Raw genomic sequence first — 26,946 nt, 5'->3', positions numbered from 1 at the left:
GTGGAACCTACTCACTTCCATGAGGCTCATCACAGATTTTAAGTTGGGTCTTTCTCAGTGTGTGTACAGTCACAGGACTAGAGGTGTAACGGTACACTGGTATAATTACTGTGAACCACCTCATTTAATTACAATGACCTTGACCACACTGGTTTACCGTGTTGTGTTCCGCATCAAAGCACAGTTTTGTTTGTTTGCAGTGGCTTTGTCCTCGCTCAGATGAACACATGGGAGACAGAGGCAATGCAGCAAAGCAGAAGTACGCAGAGCTGCACACACAGACAGTGGAAGCTCTGACCGCTTTACTATTTTGTCCAAATTGCCTGCAGTTGCCTGGTACCTTAGCGTAAACTAGCACCCCCACTGAGCAGAACAAACAGATAACGCAGAAAGGGTTGTTGTCGGAGGAGTGGGGCCATGGGGATGCCAAATCGTCATGTTCAGAGCCGGTGTGTGCGTTAAGAAAGCAATATCCTTTATTTCATTTTGTTTTTCTTTAGTAGCTTATTGAAATTGTATGTAATTTTCTTTTATTGGGCATTTATAATGCACCTGTATGCAACTTTTAAATCTAATATTCACTTGTAACGCGCCCAGATACCCTTGGGTTTGGAGCACTATGTAAAATAAAGAAACAAACCTATACAGCAAATGGTGTTTCAAGGCGCAACAAGACAAAAAGAGGGAAGGGGTGTAGGGGGGGCAGGGGTGAAGAATAATAAACGGTCCTACTAGGTCTCGTGTCATTCGGATCATGCAAATGCAGTAACAAGAAGGGCAGTGGAGAGGGGGTTGGAGGTGGGGGGGGGGGGAGTGCCGGTCAGAGCGGGACACGCAAATGCCAATGAGGAAAAGGAAGTGCAGGTCGGAAATAAAACATTATTTGAGAAAGACAGGTGAGGCGACAGGTCCAAATCGTACTGAAAAAAAAGGTTGCTTTATAAACATACATGAGATATATTGGGTGCTCATTTTACAAGGCAAGTGTTTCTATTTTTTAAAATTTCTGAAGTGCTGCTAAGCCTGCAGCCTACTATCGTGGCATGTAGACTGTCTGAAAAAGTATGCAATTGCACGAGGTCCTGAACCATTTTAGTAAATGGAACATGTCCCGGTTTACACAGGGGGTGAGGGATGACTGAGCATGCACCAAAGATTTAAAATGTTTGTACATGTTCACACTTTCGTTGGCAACACTTTTAAGATGGTCGAGTGTTTGCCTGGAAATATCCATTAACTAGCCGTTTTCTTTTGGGTACCTGCAGATCTGGTTGAATGAAGATGCAGGTTTGCAAAAATTCAAAATGTTATTTGGGGAGCCCCATTCCCTACAGCCAGCATATGTTAACGTAGTGTTCGTTTAGAATTTTCAAATTCAAAAGGGCAGTGAGAAAATGTGAACTATGTTTTTTGGGTACACGCAGGTTCAGGTGGTGCAGTTGTATCCCTGAAGCACATACCCGATCACAAAATCAATAAATGATAAGGAATAAGAACACGTTCATTCAGTGCAAGTTAAGTAAAGGACTTTCGCTATTTTAAAAGGGATGTGTGTGGTTTGTAAATTATTATGGATTATATAAATTACATTTTAGATTGTAACAGATTATAATGGAAAATGGGTTTTTCTAATGCATACTACAATGAGTGAAGTCCCTGGTTTTATCATTGAATTTGAATAATAATCGCCAAATGAATCACTGCCCCACTACACACACCAACTAAAAGCAGGGTGAACATGGTCTGTGATTATTGATCATCTTTTGGTGCAATTTATCTTTGGCCACCAAATATACATTTGAAGTGCCTTGAATTTGTGGTGCGTAGATGATCAAGCTATGTTAACTGTCCTTTGCATTGCCAAACAAAGGAAAGCAGCCTAGTTGTGGAGTTGGAACCCTAAATGACCACTTAAACAATGCTATACGCTTTCTTTGAAAGAGAAACAGGGCCCCTAAAGGCTTTGGAGGGTCTACTTCAATAGAAAGGGTTGAAGTTCCTTCCTACTTATACCCTCGCCCAGACATTTGGTCCAGCATGGGTACAGGGCTTCTTTTCCCTAGTGATATGTGCAGTCACTGATCGCTATTCACTCAGTGCAACCAAAGCGCACTCAGTAAATGAACGAGGGAGTTTGCTTTTCCCCAATTAACAGTCCTGAAATACCAAGTGCCCACTTTTGTCACTTCTACTAAAACCCATTTATATACAAAGACAACTTGTTTGTGGTGTAGGTCTGTTAAGAAAAGTCAACATTTTTCTCCAAGTATTATTTAAGGTCACTTTAATATATGGGCTGTACCACAATTATCATGGTATATTGTTACTTAGCAAGATGGTTATACCGTCCAACAATCCATTCTCCCTACTCCAGTGTATGCAGCACTACCTCTGTTATTGAGGCTACATTTGAGCCCAAAAGGGAAGAGCCAGCAACACTGTATGCCATGAAGACTTCGATGATCCCTGATCGGCTTGACCACTCAACGGTATCTCAAGACGTCGTTGAACAATTGAACCTCATTGACAAAGAAATGCATCTTAGCTTTGTTCATAATGTTCTCTTTGGAGGCATAGTCGTGAAGCTTCCCAAGTAACTGTGTGAGGCCGCACCTGGACCCTAACACTGTTCAGCTGCTCTCACCTGTTCCAAGATAGATAAGAAGAGCGCTCTGGCGCTAGCCGATGCATCTTGTTACACGGAACCCTCCATAAGATAATTAATGCAAATTCTTGCTCACCAGGAGAGAGCTCTTTTCCATTAGGCTAGGGAGGTGCGGCCGCAACCCAATAGTTCCCCTATGGTGGTTTAATGCGGGAGGACCTCATGGGTAGGGACTGCTCCTGTGGGGATACGGAGGCCTCCTTGGGTACAACCTGTTGTACTACATCACAACCACCACATGCCTTAGCCCTCCCTCCACTTCAAACCACTATATTGAGAGTAAGCCAATGCATTTCTGAGACAGAAAATACTACGACGGAGAAGAGCACAGAAAACATGAGGAATACCGACTTTGCTAGTACTGAGACGAGATGGGTCACAGGAGGCATGAGGAATACCAAGCAGCCATTAACATGTGTTGATGTTACGCTGGCGTGGAGTAAGCCCTATAAAGTGTAAAGAGAAGGAACCTAGGTCTTCCCTTCACATTAGAGAACACAGGAGGTTCTAAATCTGCACTCAAACTGAAGAAAGGGCTCTGCAGAGGACGCTGGTGAGTGGCTGAGTAAGTTCAGACGGGTCCTAGGTCGGCAGGACATAGCCCACCGGGAAGCAGGCGAGGCAGTGGCACGATCCAGGAGGAGGTGGCCTGTGTGGTCCCCTAACAGTGTCGAGGCTGCAAGTAGCCACAACACACTGAGCCACTGCAGAAGCAGTAATGAAGCAGTCAGCTGCAGGAAGGAGACCAAGCCAAGTCCCTTGAGAGACTGGCGCTGTGCAAGCAAGTCCCAGTGTAAAGGAGATCCCAGACATGGCCTGCACCCCTGGCCCTCATTTCGAGCTACCAGGAGGGTACTAGTCAAGGTGCGTGACGTATGAAGAGCAAATGAACCAGCAGAGAGCCGCTCTGGGACTCTGCCCAGTGTACATTAGAAGATCTGTGCCTGTTGAAGCGCCCATAACCAGACAACCCTGGGCAGCATGGTACCCTATCAGACAGCCATACCAGCCGCTGATACGAAATGAGGAGGGCCCTCTTGTGATCCATAAAGAGACCCCAAAAGCCTTAATGGAAGGCCAGTGAAAATTACATAAGTGCCTGAACAGACTCGCAAATTAACAAAAACTGATATCGAAGATAACAATCCAGCGTGAGGAGTTATGAAAATAGACGTAATAGACACAGGCGAGAGACGATGCTAAAATGTAAGGAAACGTCTTACAAGACAGGATGAAAGTAACCTACCAGCCAAACGTGTGTAAATAGGCTTGGAACGCAAGAAGCTAAGGAAACGATACTGCCTGCAATGCTTAGTAGAATAATAGAAGTGGCATGCGCCAACTATATATCTACCTCAAGAAGCACATTATACAAGTGCGACTCCATTTTGTGAAGCAGAAATGTGCCCAGGCTGCCCCAGGCCTAACAGGCCCAGTTTCACAACCAAGCCAGAACAGAGAGGAAGAGCGGAATCGAAACTCAACAGAGAGCAGCTCATGCTTGGGAAATCGAGGTCACCCAGAGAAGGGGAGGAGAGCGTCAACTCGCAAGAATCAAACTCCGGAGGATACCAGCTCGCCCGTGAAGGTCAAGATAAGAGAGGCCCAGGCAGGTGGCAGGGCCGAAGCAGAATTAAATACAATAAAAGCTGGAAACAGAAGCAGATTCATGGTGAACAGACACGTGACCAGCTAGGCGCGAAGAAGTACCAACGCCCAATGTCATCCAGAACCTGAGGATGCCATAACTTCTCCTGATAAGAGGCTACAGTTCCGAGGCCATACCCAGCCAGCTAATTGACATAACCCTAAAATACTGATTGATGGAAGGGAGGTAGGGTGAAACTTGGGACACCAGGCACCTGGGTGCCCACCCTGCAAGCTGCTAATTAAAGTGGAGATTTATGTCTAGGGGTGTAACCCACCCAATCATAATGGACCAAGCTATCTAGGGTCCCATAGATCGTAAAACCAATGGCACGTCGTAGTTATAGTGACGTCTATTACACGTGATGTAGAGGGCGGGGCATAGACGCCCACCCGATAAGAGTTATCCAATCAGCATGTTCTGTTACCATATACAGATATAGCACCTACACTTAAGTTACCTTTCCTAACCAATTATATTGCATGACGATTTTGTAGAGTTAGACGTCAATGATGACGAGTTTTGTGCATAAAAGTTGCTGTTCAACTGTAGTTCGTGGAAGTTGGGGCGAGACAGGTGATCGCAACGATGCATATTCCCTTTTGTTTTCCAGTTTAATGTACATGTCATTAAACAGACTTCCCTTTGCCAAATTACTCGTTATTGAGTCATGTTGGAGTAAGTGAATCCTGCACCCCCAATCCTCAACTTCATAAGTTCTAGCGGTTGAGCGCTGACCTATGGGCCCCGTCAGTGAATTCCTCTCCTCGTGAATACCAGAACATAACTAGGAAGCACAGACGGACTGGCAGGGACATTGGGAAGGAGAGATTTCTGCTTCATGCCGGGGCAAGTCTAAGGCCTATCAGAGGGCCATCAAGGGTCTGGGGCCCCAACAGAAGGGAATAGTGTATCCGAGGAAATCTTCCTCGTAACAATGGCAGGGATACATTTTGGTTACTAACCATAGTGACTAACGTATTCCTAGACTATAGTCCCCTTTCCTCCATACTGTATAGGGCGTGCCTCGCTAGGGACGGGAAACAAACTTTTTCACCAGAAAAGGATCTTCTTCCCTTTAAATGTACGCATTCACTCCCCTGACTCCACCCACCGGCACCACTCCTCAGTCCCCTTTGACGTGTCAACAATATTATGATTGCCTAATGACACTTGAGATGTTACAGGGGAGGATGGCGGGACGTATGGCGCAAAAGGGACTATGGACTAGGAGTATGTTAGTCACTAAGGTGAATCCTCCATACTGTAAGGCGATTACAACTGAATGCAGACCTGGGGAGGAGAGATGCGCCTCAAAAAAAACAAGGACTGCTTGAACTGTAAGTACCACTGGCAACCAAAATAACGTAACGTTATGTGAGAAGTAGCCTGTATAAGCAGGTCGGGACTTGTTCAGTTAATTTCCAAGCAATTCAGGACCTGTAAATGCCAGGCAAAACCACGAGCAAGGCGAGTAACAAGAAAGCGGCAAGAAAAGACTTATGTTAAAATGCCCAGAACCAGATCTCGAGCAACGCTCAGTGAGACGGAGAGGTCTCCGGCTGCACAAAGGGGAAGGGAGATTGAAGCAGAGGAAAAAAGGCACACAGCTAACCATGGAACGATCAAAGCCCTTTTTCACTGTGACACAGGCTTTAGTTTTAACAACGGAACGCTCAAGGAGTCTGAGCAGATCACCCAGAGACCAAAAGAAAACCTTGAAAACCATGATCACACATTGGAGGGATTGATAATTCCCTATTGGATTTGTGCTACACCCTGCACAACATGTTACAAACGGGACTCTTTCAGCCTAAGGCACCAAAGGAGGGGGGCAACAGAAGTGGACAAGCAGCCTGCCTGTACAGATAGAGGCTATCCCATCACCTGGTCTCAGTTCCCTCACAAAGGATGTAGACTACACCCGTGCTATTCCCATGAAATGATGGCCTTGAAAGTACACAAAAGTGCAAGTCTGAATTTTACTACGCATAGTCAGTCGAACTGTGAGGTAGGTGTAAATACCCTGCAGGTTGCTGTAAAAATCTTGTTGAAGCTGTGTGGTACAATATTGAAAGAATTACATTCACAAAGTGCCACAATACAATCGGTGGCAGAGGAATTCCCAAAAAAGATAGAAGTATCAAAACAAGTGTAGAAAGTAGTGGGGATTTCCGCACCTGGAACTACAGAGTTGCTAGTGTTAAACCAAGAAGCCCAGATTAGTGGATCAGAGACTAGAATTTTTCAGACGCAAAAGAAACAAAGAATGGCAAAGAAACAGCTTAACGGCCTCAAGAAGCAAGGGGACAGAAAGAAATCTGAGGCCCCCCATGTGTCCCCTCCAATTGGGTGCAAATGACCCTTTAAATTCTACCATCAACTCAACAACTCAATGCCGGATGCGCAGAATACAAACAAGAGAGTCAAGACGACTTAAGGAGGACACAGCAGGGTTCAGGAAAGCTGACCAGCTGGATACTGTGTGACTAAAGAACAGATTTTAATCTAGGAGATGCATCTGATGAAACTTGTGGCCTTACTGACCCCTCGCTGAGCATTGTGAGTAAGCCTGTTGGTGCCAGAGTCAGAGAGACCAGGGTAAATGGACATATACAAAAGTATCATCCCACCAGTAATACAGTGGAGTCACTGATTCCCCCCCCCCCCCCCAGTGATGGTTCCACCACCCCTTGACCCAAAAACATTCACGATCGACAAAGTACAGCATGATGGAAGAGACAAGAGAATTAATTGTGGTGAACTCAAGCATTTTGGATAGAATTCCTTACTTACAAATGTTGATTTGTCTGACTGACTTTGTGGAACCGTTAATGAACAAAAGTGGAAATGTATCTCATATACACTGTGGGCTTCCAGAAATAGCAGAACTTATTTGTACCCGTAAGACTACATTACTCAGCTTGGGGTATGAATTGTTTAAAGAAATTGACACAATGACATTGAATGGTTGCTGTGATAAATGCCAGGACTAGATTGTGATGGATAAGTCGGGTGAACAAAAGGGGAAATCGGCCTCTTCACCTGTAGATAATGAAAAAGGGTGGTCTTGGCTCAAGGGCTTACTATGCATGCAAGGTATAGAAACTAAATGAACCACTAAGATTGCAAGTTGGAACACCGGGGGCCCCACACATTTATTTAACCAGTCAGGCTCCATGGAAGCACTAATGAAATATGAAATCTTTAGGCTCCAGGAAACCTAGCTGACTTCTGAGACATCGGTTGATGGTTTCCAGGTGTATGAGGAGTCAGCAAAGCAAGGAACATGCGGAAGACCATTCACGGCGGGGAGGAGGTTATTAATAGGGGTTCCAATTTGTTTCAGCTCTAAGAGGTACCCAGTGTTTATGGAAAGTGAAAATGTAATGGAAGTAGAGGTGCAATGTCCGAAGGAAAATGGCATTGATAAACTACTGATCATTAATGTGTACTCCCTGCCAGGAAAAGGAAATGGGGAATTAATTTGTGAAGCACTAGTAGAAGCCCTCGCAAACTGGGACGGCATCAAAAGCCAAGAGGCAATTTTAGTGGGCGGGGACTTTAACGGCCAGATAGATGCCGGGATACCTCAGAAGGACCAGTAAATATAGGAATGTCTTCCTATAGACTATGAATGTTAGCAAGGCCACTCTTAGTCAGAATTGTGTACATCAGCCTGCCATGACCCATACTAGACTGAACGTTAGCAATGCCACGCTTAGTCAGAATAGTGAACATTAGCCTGCCATACCATTACTAGATTGTGGGTGTTAGTAATGCCCCACTTATTTACAATTGTGAACATTAGCTTGCGTCGCATCTTGATAGGATTGTGAGGGTTACCAATGCCGTACTTAGCTAGATTTATAAACAGTTATCCTGCGTCACTTATAGATAGAATTGTAAATGTTAGCAATGCCACACTCAGCAGATTTGTGAACATTAGCCTGCGCCATACCCAGACAGGATTGTGAATATAGGCAATGCCTCACTCTGAATTGTGCACATTGCCTGCACCAGACCCTGGCAGGATTGTGAATGTTAGCCTGGGTCCCTTCTAGATAGAATTACAAATGTTGGCATCTCCCACACTTAGGTGGAGCTGTGAACATTGGCCTGATCGCACCTGGATAGAAATGTGAATGTAAATGTTAACATACACCACACATGTATCACTGTGTACCCTGCCTTCCTGTTGCTATATATCCTTATCCCCCTCCTGTCGCTGTAAACCCAGCCCCCTGTCTCTATATATCTGTGTATCGCTCCGTTCCCTGCCATCCTGTCCACGTGCCTGGTCTCGGGCACTTTAAAGATAACCATCATATCATGACTCACTCTCTACTATACACCATCATTCAACTAGAGCACAGCTATACCCTGGATTAATTCGGCCTATCTGTTCAGATACGAATACGACCCCACAAACACCTCATCACCCCAATAAAATGCGGCTAGCCGAGCCCATTCCGGCCCTGTTGCTCACATGTGTCCTTCAGGCCTAACGTAGCCAAAGCCCAGTCTAGGTGTCCACCCACCAGACTGCACACATCCAACTGATATGTTCGTCACCACACCTAATGCTAGGATGCAGCTACCATCCGGCAGTTACATCAGCTGCACACATATCTGGTCCACCCACGCACCCTAGGACACAATCTCTCTCAACTGACCAGAACACGGTTCCCGAGGGCTTCAACCTACCAGTGCTTTGAGGTCATACCAATGATATATAGAGCGCCATCTAAATGCCAAATAACATAACATAACAAAGTGAAATGTTGCAGGACAAGGGTAATGCAAATGGGAAAAGGTGGTTGGCCTTCATGGAAGACTGGGAACTCACACTCTTAAATGGCAGAGTGAGGGGATATGTTCCTGGCCAATTTAATTGGGATAATGGATAAACTAAGGCTACGTTTGATTCTCTTTTTGGTAATGACATTCTCATGGAGAGTATTTTAAAACGTGAGGTGATCACTGGGGTAAAAACAGTGACCATGCTATACTCTAACTGACAATAAAACCCCAGGGGAATGGAGACCTGTTAGACTGATCATGCCGTAAATCGCATCCATTGGACACTTGCTAAATTTCAGAAGGCCTACCAAGTAGCTATAAGGGTCTCCAATAGTGAAATGGAGGTGCTTGTAGGCCTAACCCCAAATTAATTTGGGGTCTGGCTAAAGGGAGTTGAAGGAGCAGGTGCGATTAAAAGGTAGTCGCTTAGCAACTGTAAATGGCAAATCTTTTAAAACTTTTAATATTACTAGTGGGATTCTAAGCAAAAACTACACAGAGATCTAGGAGCTATCAAAAGGGCCAATTTGAATCAGCAGGAACTACCAACATTAGTCAAAAAGGAGGAAACAGTTCATCCAAAATTGGCTTAGATACTGGAAAAACTCCACTAGGAATGCTGAGTGGCAGCAAATGCTGGGGGCCTTTATATCTAGGAACTCTCGCTCCATATGGCAGACACCAAAATGATCCTCAACCCAATTAACAAGCAAACTTGGGAAAAACAAAAAAACGGGGGGGGGGGGGGACTGCCCGAGCCCTTGGTTTATCTAACGGACCCTAACCCCTATGCAGGCATGGCCGTTGAATATTACGCTAGATTGTATGATTGATTTAATAGTAAACCTCAAGACCTCATGAGCACCTGGACCAAATGGGCTGTTCAACCTGGTGTTGAAAAACTCAAAGGAAGCCTGGGTCTCCATCCTGTTGCTGTTGAACAAGATCTGTGCGGGACACCAAATACCATCCTCATGGCAGCAGTCTGTTGGTACCGGTGTATAAGAAAGGTGACAAATGTTCCGGACAACTACAGGCTGCTGTACATGTTGGGCATAACCGGTAAACTGTTTGGAACTTTTCAGCTGAAGGAGTTGCAGAAGTGGGCAGAGGAATCTGGAGTCCTGTATAAATACCAGACGGGCTTTTGACCAGGATCTGCAACTACTCATAACCTAAGGAGTTGGACATGCTGGTTAGGAAGGCCAGGGGGAAAAACCAGCCTGCACTATTTAGAGCTTATGTGGATTTCAAAGCTGCCTTTGATTGGGTTGATCGTGCCAAGCTGTTACAAAAATGGGTTGCCATGTCTGACTGGTCTATGCAATTCAGATACTCCACACAAATACACACGGAGTATGCTTGGATAACTATGGGAGAATGTCACGATTGATTGGCACTAGCAGGGGAGTCAAGCAAGGGTGGGTGCTGGCTCCCCTGATATTCAATCTCTACCCAACTTATCTACCTGCCCACCAAAGGTTAGCACAGAACACATTGGCAGCATGTTATATGCTGACGATTTTGTGATAGTCGACCATAAACAAAGAGGCATGGGAAACATGCTAAACAAACTGAATGAGTAAGCCATTGAAAATGGCCTAATAATTAATATGACTAAAAACAAATGCGTGCTCATGGTGGGGAAAACGGTAAATGAGGTATCCATGGCAACCCAAATGAACATGCTTGATTATGTGGAGCGCTAGGTCAACCCTGGTCTTGAGATGAGCAATAAAAATAGCTATACTGACATAATTGAGACCAAGACAATAAAAGCGAGACAACTGATATTGCTCCTGCGCAAGTTGATTAAGACAACAGCAGGCTATTCCATTAAGGGAACCCTAATATTTTACAAGCAGTGTTTCAGCCCGATGCTATTATACAGTCTGCAGGCCTTGGCTATTAAGGACCTTGCCTGGCTGGACTGTTGAAAGTGTCGCTTTTGCTGCACTGCGTTAAACTTAGCATCCTAAGTGTCCATGGAATATTTGAGGCTCGAACTTGGGATTGTCTCAGAGTAACCAACTATGGAAAAGAAGGTGAGCGTTATACATAAAGTCCAAAACAAATCTGCAATGCCCTCTTTTAAAGAAACTGGGGGACAACTATGAATATGAGTGGGGGCTCAAGCAAAGAGCTTTGAAACACTTAACTTGGAATTCTTCCAGGATATTGATTGGTTCCCACAGCAAGATTCTTGACGCAATTTTGAGGTGGTAAAGGCCTCCCTTTTGCATAAGGCGGACCTTTGAGATTGGACCAAGAACTAGTCTCACTTCACAACATAGCATAACTTTGGGACAGTATCCAGGGTCACGCATAGGTACATGATCCCCAAAGGTATTTAATGCTCTGTCCCAAACCGGCCGTTTGTTATTTTATGTTGAGACTTAATACTAACCAGCTCCCGCTGTTGACAATCGGAGGCACGCAATGAAGGACTCAAGGGATTGTTGATTGTGTCAATTCCGACACCTTATGACCAAGTGTCGTGCCATTGGGTCTGTTTACATGTGCTTGATTGGGGGACAGAGTTAACAATTACGAAGCAATTAATACTGAGGGCTTCTGGATGTATTGTCTTAACTCAGAATCCAATGAAATGCACTTAGCACTTTACTGGTTTTGGAAACAAGTGGAAAAAGGTTTGATGGCAAACGAAATCCTGGATTGAGTACAAATATGGATAAGCTGCTACTTTCAAACATTGGGCTTTGACATTCAAAAGAGATTATCTTAGAGTTTTACATGTGGTTTTTAGAGCATAGTGGCTAACTGCACTTACTTTTATATATAAAATTATGTGCGTATGGATTGTGTATTCATGGCTTATTTGTGTACTAATGTTGTGAAAGAATAATGTGAATTTTTACTGTTTTATTGTTCATACAAATGTTTCTTAAAGTTTGCTGTATTTCTTCTGAGCTATAAACAAAGATAAATAAATTAATACTGCACACATCCTAACAAAGTATCCTTGGTTGTTTGAATCCGTCCAGACCAATGATCAGCAATGCCAATTTAACTCCTAACCTAATTGCTGCTGCATTCATCTATGTTAATCATCCATACAGTCTTTCTCCAATATGCATTAGACAGCATGAAAGCAGTTCCCACTTCAAGGCAATTGCATAGGTAGAGACAAATGGGGATGTGTGAAAGGATGACTGAGACTGGTCCTTGGCATCAAGCCCAGGGATCGTATCTCTCCAGGACTGAAATCTCTGCATTGGCTCCCAGTGTAACGCTCACCTGATTCCCGTAGAGGCGCCGGTCTTGACTGGGCGTATACCGTATCTTCAAAGGTGATGTGTAACACACGGCTGGCTCTTTGGGCTGGACCTCAGTGCACTGTATGTCTGACTCGAAGGGTAATATGTCTGCAGATAGAAAATATGGGATTAAGGAACTGGGTTATTGAATGTCTCTCTCTTCTTCCCTTTCTCTTCTCCTGTAGAACCCCAAAGGTTAACGCTCTCACTTAGGTAAGTGAACGCCGTGCTCTCCATCTGCCTCGGGGCAGGGTGCTGTAACCAGTTTCTTCACTGGATAAGGGGAGCAGGCCTCTTGACTTCAGAGGACTGCTGTCCGTCGTTTACTGCACGAACGGTAAGTTTCGAGTAATTCTAATGTCTTTAAAGTCTTTCGTAATGATGTTTCTTGTTTTGCAGGGTTCCGGCGATGGCGGATGACGGGCTGAAGTGAGTTGAAGATGGAGCCCGTGTGATGAATAGAAGCGCCTGGAAGCACGTAAGTAAGCACTTGTTGCCTGCTTCACGATGCGCTCTAACTGTCTTTTAATTTTGCAGGTACAAGTTCGGAGCGGCTGCAGGGTGCCGGAATACCCACTGGGTTAGATGTGGAAAGGAGTAATGGCACGTGAGTATTAAAGTTCCCCAATGTCTTTAAATGCACCTTGTTTTGTCTTTCAGATGCGGGATGCAGCGCCGAAGGCCTCCGGAGCGTGCGAAGAGTAGGTAAGCCTTTGTCTTTCAGATGCCGGAATGCAGCGCGAGGCTTTGGTGACAGCCGATGGACCAGGTAAGTGAAGAGCTGTCACTGAAGACCGTAATGCTAACCTGTTCTTTCTTGTCTTTATAGGTGTTGCTGAAGACTGGATTCAGGATGGTAAGCCTTTTTCCTTAGGCCCAGGATCAGATGCAGAAGACACGATGAGCGTTCTGCTGCAGAGGATGCAGAATAACGCAAAGCAAGATTCATCCATCGGGTGCCACTGGCGCCAGGACTGGGTCCAAAAGGTCCCAATTGGGACTGGTTGGCACTCGGAACCTGGGTTATGGATCTGCTTCCAAGGGAGTTGGGAAAACCCTGACCTTTTGGAAGCAGAGATCATGACACCCAGTGGCTGCGAGGATCAAGTTCAAAACCCTCTGCATTGTCCACAAGGCCTTCTTGGGCCTGGGGCCTCAATACCTTCAACTCTCTTCCTAAATATCTTCATTCTCAAGCTCTTCGCTCACCCGCCTCCAACTCCCTCAGGGTCAGTCGCTTCTCCAAGCAACGAGTTGGTGGTAGATCTCTTTCTTCGGCTGGGGCTTCCATCTGGAACAGCCTCCCTGAAACTTGAGGAGAACCATTTCCGGTTCCGAAAGCACCTCAAAACCTTTCTCTTTGCTTCTGCCTTTTCCCCTCCTCTCCCTTGCTGACCTCCTGGCTGAAACAGAATCTGCACCCTCTGATCCCTGGCCCAGGTCCCTCCCCTGCCAGTCACAAACACCTGCACTGCCTGCCTGGCATCCCCCGGACTTGGGGACTGTTTCTGTATCCCTTCAGTCCCACTACCAGCACTTGACACCTGATGTCTGCACTCACCTTTGCACTTGCCACCTGCTGGCTGCTGGCTGTTACTTTTAATTATTGTTATTATTCTATTCCCATGTACTGCACTGTCCCTTACCCCTCCCCCCGCACCATGCATTTGCGCGATCTGAATCACACCTGGCCTAGTATGATCATTGTCTGTCCTCCCTTTGTTCCTCCTCCCTTGCCTCGTTGCGCCTTGCAACACTTGTGTACAGGCACGTTATAAATGTCATATCATGATGAAAAAACTAAAATAAACTATGTTTGCCATTTTATTATTATTGTGGTATTCATTGAGCGCAGATCTAGCTTTGGGAGGCCACATAGCGCCTTACAAATCATTGGGGGAGAGGAGAATGGATAAAAGGCAGCAGGAAGGGTGGGCAATTTGGCAACAAGGGACCCACAAGCAACCAGATGAGGAAACAGTGTGGAGCAGATCACCCAGTCTCAGGCAAGATGGGGACTACACACAAGGGTAACGAATTCGAATGATACATTTACAACAAAAAACTATACACTGTTGGGCCCTGTTCAATTTATTGAGAATATACATCTACACATGTAGAAATACTCACGATCTAATCTGTGGGAGGTCGGTTTCAATTTTGTGTCCTGTGTTTCTGAAAATCTGAATGGCTGCCTCAGCTACCTTGTCATCTTCCATCCTTAGGCACTGAAGCAGAGATTCGTATGTTTCCGCAGAATGAAAGGAGGTAGGATGTGTAAAAGACAGAACCTGCAAAAGACCAAGTGCACACAAATTATTCCAATTGAACTTTACGTAATAGCCATACAGTATAATATCTTTAATAGGAGCTCAGGACTTAAATGTGTTTTTTTTATGAACATCTCTTAATTTCTTTTACCAATCTCCCATTCTGCACACCATTTTACAAAACACAGCACAGAATGCATAGAACTGACTATTTCTAATGGATTCCCTGCTCCCACAGACTCTTCATCTTTGATATTCTATCTCTAGCACCAGCAGTGTCCAGAATATTTATTCACCACTATGGGATGCAGCGTGGCTTTGTGTAGACTCTGTCCGACGTCTGTGTTCCCCACATCAGACATGTTGGTGCCAGTCTATATGGAGCCAAAGTCCCCATCACCTACATTGCCTTCTTCCATGCACTCAGTATTCTTCTGCGATACCCCTTAACCAGGGTAACTTCATTCTAACTACGCCATGCCGAACCCACCAAAGACATCGGGCTTCAAGCCATATGAAGACTACAGGAGGCACATGTGTGTCGAATCCCCATAGGATATGCCTTTACGACTTCGGGGAAGAACACAACACTGAGGATTGCGGATCGTGTGTCAATGTGTCAAAGGACCCTCAGGAAGTGTGCCAATGAATTATTCACTTTTTACAATGAAAATGTTAAGAAGATCCCCTAGACATCTCCCAGCTAGTCAAGGAGCCTGCAGTGTAGCTGGTCTGCAAGAGCAAGAGGCAGAAACCCAGCAAGAGTCATGCTCTCCAGGCAACTCTTCTGGGCATCATATTTCTTCCTCTTCAAGGAAGTGGAGAAATCACTCACACCATGGACACCTCAGAGGAATCACGACCTATAAGCAGGTTCTGTATCACACTGAATCATCTACTCTGGAGGATTGGGACAGATTCACAGCGCAGCTGTTGGACATCTTTGCTAAGGTGCTGTTGAAGCAGGCAGGTGGCCTTTGTGGATCACAATTGCATGCCAGCAGGCTCAGTCCCTGCTCCACCCGTGGACTTAACTCCAGTGGCAGTTATCTGGCAAGAGTGGAACATAAATCCAGGATCTGCTAATAGCACTAACTGCAGTGGGTATACCGTTTGAGTGGGTAGGGTTTGATGTTCAAGTGATTCGACCGAACATGAACATATGATGGAGCTGTGATAACCTGCCTCATATCTACGACAAAGCAAAAAGGTTCTTCAGAACTGCCTGACCAAAATACGCATTGTGCCTAGAGCTGGTGTCCAGCGAGTAGTGCTTACAGAAGGCCCGAGGTGTCCCCTTGCTGATGACATCCCAAGAAGCATGTCTCTGAAACGTGACAGCCGTAGCCTTGGCTATGATTTCCCCGAGGAACATGTCTGCCCATGGCCGTGTACGAATCCGAAATAGCCTGAACCACCCAACGGCGATGGAAGCCTGAGAGCCGGAGGCGCCCCCAAAAGACACAAACAATGCCTCGAACTTCCTGAAGGATTTCGTCCGAGAAATAAAACTTGAGGACCCTCTTGAGGTCCAAGGAATGCAGGGACCTCTCTGCCTCTGACTGCGAGTTTGGTAAGAATACCAACAGGCAGATTTCTTGATACAGATAAAAAGGATAGACCAGCTTGGGCAAGAAGTTTGGGTGAGGGCGCAAGATGACCTTGTTGTGAAACATGATTAAGGGCTCATACGAGGACAACGCCTGCAGCACACAAACCCTGCATGCAGAGGTGAAAGACACCAGTAAAAACGTCTTTATTCTCACCAGGCAGATGTCCACTGAGGCCATCGCTGTGAAAGGCTTGCGTTGCAAAGCTGCAAGAGTCACATTGAGGTCCCAGACCGGATACAGCCTATGCACCGGCAGAAAAATCCTAGACAACCCCTTAAGGTGGGCCTTAACTGCCCGGTTGGCTGCAGAAAAAACATGCTCTGGGGAATTCTTGTAAGCCCTAATTGCTGCCCGATAAGTGCTGCAAGTGTACACCTGAACTCCAGAACGAGCCAGGTGTTCTGAAAAAGTCAGTACGTCATCCTGGAGGACAGGTGACCGGATCCAGACCCTTGTCACAAGCCCAATGGCAGAACCTAGTTCATTTACTCTTGTACTGGGACCGAGTCGAGGGCCTCCTGCTGAATGATGTCCAATTTGTCATCCGAAAATGTAGCATGTTGAAGCCTCCGCTGGTCAGGAACCAGGCCGCCAGCGCCAACTTGGCTGGGTCCGGTGTTCCACCGCCCCACCCTGCTGCGTCAGCAATCCTCTGCTGGAGATCAGAAAGCAGACGGGACCCTGGGAGCACAACTGCAGCAGATTCAAAAACCAGTGTCTCGAAGTCCAGTGGGTGGCAATCAGGTTGAGGCTGCAACCCACCGAAGCCCCAAACTGGCGGAGGGTCAGTTTGAGCAGAGAGGTGGGGGCGGGAACACAAAACAGGCAGCCGTGCCAACAGATCAGGATGGCATCTCCCAGAGAACACCCGTCCTGCCCATGAAGAAAACTGGAGGCACTTGTAATTCAGAGGGGATGCGAAGTCCAGGTCCGCAAACCCCCAACGCTGGAACAAGGGCAACAAGGAGGCAGTGTGCAACTACCACTCGTAGGTGTTGAACCCCAAGCGGCTCAGCTGGTCCGATTCTGCATTGTCCCATCACCCAGGAGGTGGGCTGCTGAAATCCAAATCCCCTCCGTCAGGGCCCATTCCCAGATCAATAACGCCTCCATGCAGAAGAAGGGCGGGGCGGGTAGGGTGGGGTAGTGCCGGGGGCCAACATGCTTGTTCAGGTAAAACATTGTAGTACAATTGTCTGTCCTGACCAGAACAGACCTGTCCCTGATGAGGAGCAAAAACGCATTGAGGGCCAGGCCCACTGCACTGAGCTTGAGCAGATGGATATGTAGGAGGGCTTCCCTCCTGGACCATGCCAAATGAATCACGTAGCCCTCAGTCCGAAACAGACGAGTGTCGTCACCACCAGGGTAGGCTCTAGTCAGGTGAAGGGGGCTCCCACTGAAACATTGCCATCCATCATCCACCAGCGGAGATCAGGCAGTAGGCGCAGTGGAATTGGGATCCTGTCTGACTGAGACCCCATCTCCTGATTCCAATTGGCCGCAAGGTGGAGCTGGAGCACCTCATCTTGAGGTGAGCATGCTGTACAGTGAGCACGCAGGAGGCCCTCAAGCCCAGAATGTGCGGGAACCACCATGCCGAGGTGGTTGAGTTAAGCAGAAAGTGCCCCACCGCCGTGCAGAGGGACATGAGCCTCTCTGGCATAGCGAATAGCCGCTGTGCTCCAACGCACCCCTAGGACCAGCAGTTCCTGAGATGGGTACAACCGACTACTCTGGTTGAGGGAAAACCCCAGCTGATGAAGGATATCCACCAATCTCTGGCAGGAGTGCAACAACCTCTTGGGTTGACCCCGCCCTCATGTGCCAGTCCAAATAAGGGTATAGATGATGGCCCGCCACTGCGTTTATCAACTTCGTGAGGACACGAGGGGCCGAGTTCCAGCTGAAGGGCAGCACCTTGTACTGAAAGTGGTACAACAATCGTGAACCGCAGAAACTTCTGATACGGTTGGTAGATGGGTACATGCAAGTACGCATCCTTGAGGTACAGGGAACACATCCAGTCCCCTGTACACAGAGACACTGCTATGTGCGCAGGAATAATCATCTTTAAGCGTTCCCGCAGTAAAGGCAGATTGAGAAATGACAACCCTCAGGCCAGCCTAGTTGTTCTTGGGTACCGCAAAAATCCTGGAATAATACCCGGTGCCCTGTCAGAAAGAGGAACCGGTTCTATCGCCTGCATCTCCAAGTGCGAAAGGACCTCTCATAAAAGAGCCAGGGTCCTGATCTGACGAAGAGGAAGAGAGGATGGTAGAGGTAAGGTAAGAGGAAGACTAAATCCTGTGGAGATTATGGATAGTATCCACGGGTTGATGAAGACGCTTGAAGGTTTCCCGGCAAAGAGCCGAACAGCCCCCCAGATGCGAGCTGTGTTCCCCGACCTAGATGTCGCTGCTTCCTAGCGTCAGAGACAGGGGCATAGGAGGGGGAGCGGAAAAACCCACGCAACGTCCTATGCTGCTTCCTCCTGTTGTTGCTGGGCGACCCGTCAGACCTCTGTACCGGGGTCCCGGATCCCCTTGAAGCCGGAGAAAGCGCAGGGTTTGAACTCGATCCTGCCCTGGGACTGAGGGAAGGATTTCAGTCCAGGATTTGTCAGAATGGCAAAGGACTTAGCAGTTTGAGTGGAGTTCTTCTTTGTCAACTTGTCATCGGTTGATGAATGAAATAGGTCCACACCCTCAAAGGGCAGATACAGGATCAGCGCCTTCACGTCTGATGAAAACTTAGGGGCATCCACGCTTGCTTGTCTGAAGGGAGGTCGGCCAGAAATTCCCCGAGCTCCAGCCACAGCTTCTGGTTAGCCGCAGCCAAGCCGATTATATGTTGATCAGCTGCAGGAGCTCTCCTTTTGGCAAAGATTCATGCTGGGAGCATGCCCAAGCCCACCAATGGTAACGATTTGTACCATTCAAACAGTCGGTGGCTGTCCAATCATGGACAACCACTGGCCATAACATCTGCCCAGCAACAGACATTCAGGAATGTGGACAGTAACCGCCCTTTAACCTGTGAAAGCCACAGCTTTTCCCGGAAAAGGGATTTCCATATAAGGCATTCCTGACATGGGAAGGCAAGAAGGAGGCCAAAAAACAATATGGCAAAAAACAAGCAAAAAACCTTCTGGCATGGCCATTTTAGGGCGCTACAGCAGATGAGGACCTAGTAATACATCTTTCTGCTAGAAGCCTAACAGTTGCAGAGAATGAGACTCTACAGAAGGGATTGAGTTTTGTGTCAACATACGACAGTTCTCTGTTTGATACTAAAGTGGAATTGTACAAATTGACCAGGAAAATGAAATTGAAAGTATTTTTTCATTAACTTGAAGAACAAACACAATCGGAAGAAAATGATTCTGGGTATAAAGAATTCAGGACGAAAAGTAACTTTGTACTTCCTATAAACATTCCAGCGGTGGAGATCTTTGAAAAGCAAGTACTCAAAGACCTGGAACGTATAGACTTCAGCAAGACAAAACAAAAATCTCAAGCCACCTGAATTCGCACCAATTAAGAACCTGTACAGTGACGAACAAATTACTATCAGACCAGAGGACAAGGGCGGAGCACTGGTGATTATGAATACAGTGAATTATGACAACGAATGTAAAAGACAACTGGCGGATACCAACACATACTCATCATTAGATAATGACCCCACCCTGTCCATCAAACGACCTTGAAGAAATCCTTAAGGAAGCAGAGGAGAACAGGTGGGTAAATCATCATACCCATAGTAATGACCATCCACGCATACCTAATTTTTACACTTTGCCTAAAGTGCACAAAGACCTAGTGAATCCACCTGGGAGGCCAATTGTGGCAGGGATCAACATCTTACTGCAACAGATTGGAAAGTATGTGGATTATTTCCTCCAACCTTTAATTCAAAGAACGCCCACATATATTAAAGACACTACCCACTTCCGACAACGTTTGAGAACCATACCATACGAATCAACACAAATAATGTGCACAGTGGACATCAAAAACGTATATACATCCATCGCACACGATTTGGGTATCTAAGCAGTTCAATGGTTGTTATTGAATACAGGAGAGATTGCAGCACAGAAGGAATTTATCATAATACTACAATTCATATCAAGAAACTTTTACTTCAGATATAACAAGCAGTTTTATCTACAAACCTCCGGAACATCTATGGGGGCCACTATGGCGTCCTCCTATGCCAACACATTTATGCATACATTTGAAATAGACCATATACTGAACAACCCCACATGGAAACATCTGGCAATTTGGATACGTTACATAGACAACATTTTTGGCATCTGGACCAGTACAGAAGTAGAGTAGAAAGGATTCTTCACATATCTGAACTCAATTGATCAAAGGATTCAGTTTACCTATGAATACACAAAAGAGAACATCCATTTCTTAGATGTGAACATCCAATCTACAGGTGACAGATATAAAACAAACATCTTTAGTAAGGCAACAGATCGCAATAACCTGCTACACAGAATAAGTTTTCACCAACTAAGTCTGATACGAAATTTACATAGTCAGATGTTAAGGGTAAAAAGGATTATTAGTGACCATGAAGATTACACTGAGGAATTGAAGAGGATGGGAGAAAAATTCATCAAAAGAGGATACAATGAGGAGGAAACTGAAGTAGCCAAAACTAAGGTGGAACGATAAAAACAGTTAAGAGCTCCAACTAGCATCCATAAAACCTCAAAAAGAACCTCCCCTGGTGTATCAAGATTTTCCAAACAAAGTAACAGGATCAAATCTATCATTAAGAAACATTGGCAAATTCTATCTTGCGATGAAAGGTTTGAGAATCTGTTCAAAGAGCAACCAACGTTTGCATACCAGCGCAGCAGAGATTTTAGAGACTGATTAGTACAGACAAGGACAACCACTTCAAGAATGTAAATTAAACACAAAGGCACATACCCATGTTTACAATGCAGCAACTGCAGTTCTGTACAAAAAGGTCAAATAGTGAATCACCCTCATACGGGAGAAAAGATTCAGCCTTAAAAATTTTGCAATATGTGATTCTTCCAGTATTGTATACTGAATCAAGTACCATTTGGCCTGTACTATGTGGGACAAACTAAAAGGAAAGCTAAGTTGGAAGCTAAGTTCCTATTACATATAGATCCTGTATATGTAATAGGAACATGAGTTCTGCAGTGGCCAGACATTGGATTGACCAAAGACATAATCTGGCACAAATCCATTTTGTAATACTGGAAGTTGTCAACAAAAGAGAACCACATGAAAATGCACAAAAAAGACTCAAAAGAAGGGACGCTTATTGGATAGAACACCTGGGATACCTTACACCGAAGGGTCTTAATGAGGAAGTTAATTTGTCATGCTACTTAGGAATTTCTAGATCACCCTGGTACAAAGGTTTATTTCACATAAGTCAGACAACTTTGTTATAAAATATACTGTAAATGTAACATATCTGATCTACTACATGGACATTTTCTGAACTATTTTATTGCATAATAGCAGAGTTAGGGACAACACAATAGTGTGAATCCAGCATTTAGAATGCAGAATGCATGCAACAGCATTATTCCACCAGGAGGGTAAATCTGAGGTATTCCACACTTCAACCATACCACCTAATCAATGCAATCAAAATTATATACATACCCTAGTGTACCATTTTATAGTAATATATTGCTCAAGCACCGGTAGGCATAATCCGAGCACACGTGTTAATTCAAACACATCTATTTTCACTCTACATTTACTATATCCACATGCAACCTTTTGGGGTACCCTGTCGCATTGCACTATTCAGGTTCACTACTCCACTACACTGTGGTTGCTGTACGATCCAACTCCCGTGCCCCAGTTTCCATGGGGACATGGGACACGGGGCGCCGGCACGTCAGCACGCACGCTGACGTTAGCAATACCACACCGATCGTTATGGCATCCACAGTAAACACCACTGTCCATCAACCGCGCGTATACGTACGGTTTTAGTCCTGTTGCCGCAATGGCATTCCAGTAGGTAAGCTATCTTTTGTAGTATCTAGACTTTTTTTTTTACATGATGGCACAGCCTGAAACAAACATTTATTTTACAGCAGACGCTTAAGAGCGAAGTCCCATGCAACCGCAAGGTAATTCTGCCCTCAAATTTGAACAACCATTTTTTAACACACGAGCGCCGAGAGCCCATTTTGTGTAATGAATAGTCAGTGAATTTTCTTTTCATCTCTCTCTCCTCTCATAATCTATACTAATGGAACTAAAGAGGAAGGGCCATTTGTTTAAGGTACTTTTTCCAAACTTGATCTATATGTACAGAGTCATTATTTTGTGATTACCACCCAATGTAGTGGCATTTAGGCATTTGTTTTCCTTCCTTACCATCCTTGACCATGACTTGAAAATACGTATGAACACATTTGGTATGTACTTTGTGTGATATATTACACATCATTTCCTATTTCTGATTTGCTGTATCTTGTCTCAATATGGAAATCTATTGAATTTTGTTGAATAATGTATAACATGGCAATACTGAAGCCCTGAAGATGGAAAATCTCTCCTAAATGCATAGGCAATACAGCTAAGCCATTAGGGTCCCTGGCAATTGCTTCCTTTAGATATGATTTTGTATTGAAAATACAATGCATTGAAAATCTGGTCTATCCGGATGAATAAAAAGTGAACTTTACTTTTAGCGAACAAATGCAGTTATGAGTCAATAATTTGCATAAAAGCAATTAAAAGGACTTCATTAAGTTCAACTAAAATAATTGAGCACATACTGAGCCATTGCATGAGCACCAGGCTTAGGTGGGTGATACCATCCAGCTTCTTTGTGGATTTCTGTATTTTGTGGTCCCGGTGTCCTAGGACAAAAATATAGCCTGGTATCTCCTCATTGTTATTTGGAACAAAACAGCGATTTAAATATTTGATCACAAGGTGGTGCCCACCTCTATTCGCCTCTGCATTTTAGGGTGCTAGCCACCATTAGTAGCAATTCACAGTAAATGCAAAAGTGCACAAGTAAAATGTTACAAAGCGTTACAAAAATATCACTGCTATCACTAGCTTGTCTTAGACACAAGGTGAAGGTAACCAAAAAGCCATTATATAAAAAGCTAAGGATACAATGACAATGAATTCTGCCTTAATGCCAGTAAGACCGATATCCTTCTTGTTGGGACCCCCTGCTCACACCTTCCATCCGTCCCAGCCTCCCTCTGGCAGCCCTCTCTTGGTCCCCTCACCCTCTTATGCGGTAACAAACCTTGGTGTCATCTTGGAAACCTCACTCTCGTCACATCAAGGAAAATGCCAAGAAGGCCCACCATCAGCTGCACCTCCTCAGAGGCATTCTCCCTTTCCACACTTTCCCCCAGAAACTCAATGTCTACAAAGCGCTGCTCCTCTCGAGGCTTCACTACTGTAACAGCCTCTTCCTCAATCTTCCTTCTTCCTCCCTTGGTCCCCTTCAACTGATCCAGAATAGGACTGCAAGACGTATTCTTGGGCTCAAGCCCAGGGACCACATCTCTCCAGCCCTAATTTCTTAACACTGGCTCGAGGTTGCTGTTATGATCATACACAAGACGCTCTGCATCATCCTCCAGCCTCTGAGGCCTGGCACCTGCGCTACCTCCAACTCTCCCCCTAAATACCTTCCCGCTAGAGCCCTTCGGCTTGCTAGCTCTAACTCTCAGCAAATCAGATGCTTCTCCAAGCAAAAAGTGGGAGCAGGGTTAGATGTCTCTCCCCCTCCCCTGCCAATACCACCTTCTGCCTCACTGACTGGACACCTGGTTCCCGCTGAGTACTACAGGGCTACAGCACCACCCCCCTTGCACATTCCACCCCCCTCCCTTCCCCTGCACTTGCCCTCTGGCCTCCCCTTAGCCCTTGCCACCTACCCTTTTCTTCCAACCTTAGCACTTGTTTTTGCACAGACCGGCATTCTCCCCCAACCCCTCTTCCTCGCACTTCTTTTCTGCACTTGCACGATCCGAATGTCAGAAGGCCTAGTAGGACTGTTATTGTTTCGTGTCCCTTGTTTCTAGCCCCTTCCGCCTTTTTTGTCTTGTGGTATCTTGAAACACCTTTTGGTTTATATGTGCCTTACAAATATCCAACCAATACATAAATAAAATAAAGTAGTCTAACTGCACTTTACTGTAAGGCGACGTGGGCAATTGTAACATGAGAATTCTCAAAGAGGCCTAGTCTCTCAGTACTGATAGTCTTGGGGACTAATCAGCTTCCACATAAGAAACAGCAAACGGGTAAGCGAAGTAAAGCAGAAGGCTTTACTGACCTTAAACAATTCAGGACCGGGATCAAAACAAAAAGAAAAAGGTGTCCCATTGAATTCTATGGGAGGAAAGCAGTGATCAGAAAATCTTTCGTAACACTAGGCACTCTCTAATTTCGGTTTCCAAAGAAATAAGGGCCTATCATGTTGCTGGAGGGTGTCAATTTCGATGTGCCAATCAATCTCAAGCACAGGCATTGATCTGTGGTTCGTGGTTGGAGATGCCCACTGCCAGTTCCGAACCCTGCAGTTCGGCCTTTCATCGGCATCCTGGAGCTTCACCAAACTCTTGCCAGTAGGTCCGGACGTCTGAGGAAGGAGTGAATCCATGTCCTCCCTCACCTGCACAACTGGTCCATTACAGCCTGCATACCGGACCTGGTGTCAAAATATCAGTACCACACATGCAACCTATTGCAGCCTTTGGGTTTCTCGCTGAACTTCGAGAAGTCCCATGTCATGCTGTGCAATTCCAATCCCTCCAGTTCAGCGAGGTCTTGGACACCAGCCTGAGCAGGGACTTCCCCATCCAGTTGTGTATCCTGGTGGTTCCAGAGGCAAGATTGCTGTTAGAAAAGATTGCATTTTTGCTGGGTTCCTCCCAGCAACGTCTATGAAGCACCCTATCATTTTGCCATTGTCTGCTCATGGACCCGACATTTTGGAAGCAAGTAAAACCCTCCGCTTTACTTCCCTTGTGTTTTACTCACTTATCAGTACTGGGAGAGTCCCGTAGACCCCCCCCCCCGCCCCATCATCCCCATCTACCTTAGAGGACTTCTTGCATTTGTAAAGCTGCACCTTAAAGTGAAGTGCCATAGGGATACTTTGTACCCTCATAACTTTTTCTTTGGTAACTTTGGTAACTTTGTGGTTACAAGCACAATGGGTCCAGGATGGAATGGTGGCAGCAAATGCTTTTCTATCATGTTTTAGACACTTTACTTGTGCGCTTTTTTATGTTACCATATAATGCCACTAAAGTACCCTACAGTCTACAATGGCTGTGCCACAAGATGTTTGCCTGTCCTTTGGCCATTTTGTGCCTTGGCCCTCTTAGGTCTACAATGGATATTAATGGCAACACTTTCTTGCGCTCCCAGGCAAAGTGGTGCTCTGATTTTGTGGGCGGATGCGGGGGCTGTGTCTGTCTGGGCCCAGTCCACATCTGAGCAAGCTTGTATTTGTTGCTGGGCAGAGATGCGTTTGCCAGAGGATGTCCGTAATTGGACAGCCTGTCAATTTGAATGGTGCAGATCCTTACCATTGGGAGACATGGTGGCGACTCCACTATACATTCTGGAGAAAAGTAGGACTCCTGCAGCCAGTTGGAGACCAAACTCCTACTAAGAAGTGCTGACGAGAGGACGACCGTTGCAGATGATCAGCACTGGCTGCAGCCAAGTCCTTGTCAAGCCCCGCTCCTCTCTCCTGACCTACAGAAGGTTCCTGTTGGTTCCTTCACCCCTGGACTGATAGGAACAACCTGTCCTGACCCCTGCTCGAGGAACTGTGCCTGCTGAGCCTTCAGAAGTGTCCCTAGCCCGCAGAGTACACTGCCAGCTCTTTCATGGGCTACCTCACTGCAGCTGTCGCTGTTCGGAGTGCATCCCTGGAACTTGGTGGATCTTCAACTTGTACAACAAGAAGTCTGCTTCTGTAGCTTCAGCCTACACCAAAGAGAAGCTGTGCAGGGCTTGCTCTTTTGTTCATCCTACAAAGTTTGCCTGTAGACACCTGATCGTAGTGACTCACGCCAAAAACCTGTGTCCTGGAGGTTTTCTGAAGTAGCCTGTCCCATAGAGGTCTGCATCTCTTCGTGCCAATTGAGTCTAGCTGTCCAGTCTGCAGAACTGTCTCACCAGAGCCTAAAATCGCATACTGGTCAGACCCAATCAAGAAGCAGAGAATTACCTCTGCACACGCAGCTCCTGGACCACCCTCGACCGGACAAATTACAGAAGAGGGCTACTGTGAAGCATAAAGTTTGCAAGTCTAAGAGCCACCTCATTAATTGAGCATTGAAATCTTTTTTTGGACTCATCAATTTTAGGGGAATAAGGGTTCGTAACCAGATGACATTTCTGCCCTGTTGCGTAATATCAGACTGGTAATAGCCAATTTGATAGCCAGAAACTCAAACTCTACAGTTGCGTTGGGTTGTTCGAGTGAGCAACTTCCTATTGGTGCATAGGACTGGATATTCCCAGTCCTACTTTGGATGCATCAGTCCAAGATAAACTCCTGATTAACATCTGGCATCTGCAGAACAGGTTCATCACAGAGTAGGTTTTAACCTGTAAAAACGCTACTAATCCTGGTTGTTCAGACAAGT

The 26,946-nt window shown here is 45.7% G+C and overlaps 1 protein-coding gene across 2 annotated transcripts in view; it reads right to left on the bottom strand.

The window, feature by feature from the left end:
• PDS5A (PDS5 cohesin associated factor A) overlaps positions 1 to 26,946 on the bottom strand; it is a 1,291,333-nt gene that overhangs the window by 685,531 nt on the left and 578,856 nt on the right. For both annotated transcript variants that reach the window (XM_069631774.1, XM_069631773.1), the window contains exon 19: positions 14,525 to 14,685. In XM_069631774.1, the coding sequence (XP_069487875.1) occupies positions 14,525 to 14,685 (161 nt within the window). The remainder of the gene's footprint in view (positions 1 to 14,524; positions 14,686 to 26,946) is intronic.

Source organism: Ambystoma mexicanum, chromosome 6q, assembly GCF_040938575.1.
Source record: "Ambystoma mexicanum isolate Mex_15411 chromosome 6q, UKY_AmexF1_1, whole genome shotgun sequence".
Taxonomy (NCBI): Eukaryota; Metazoa; Chordata; class Amphibia; order Caudata; family Ambystomatidae; genus Ambystoma; species Ambystoma mexicanum.
This window is presented reverse-complemented; position numbering and strand designations above follow the sequence as displayed.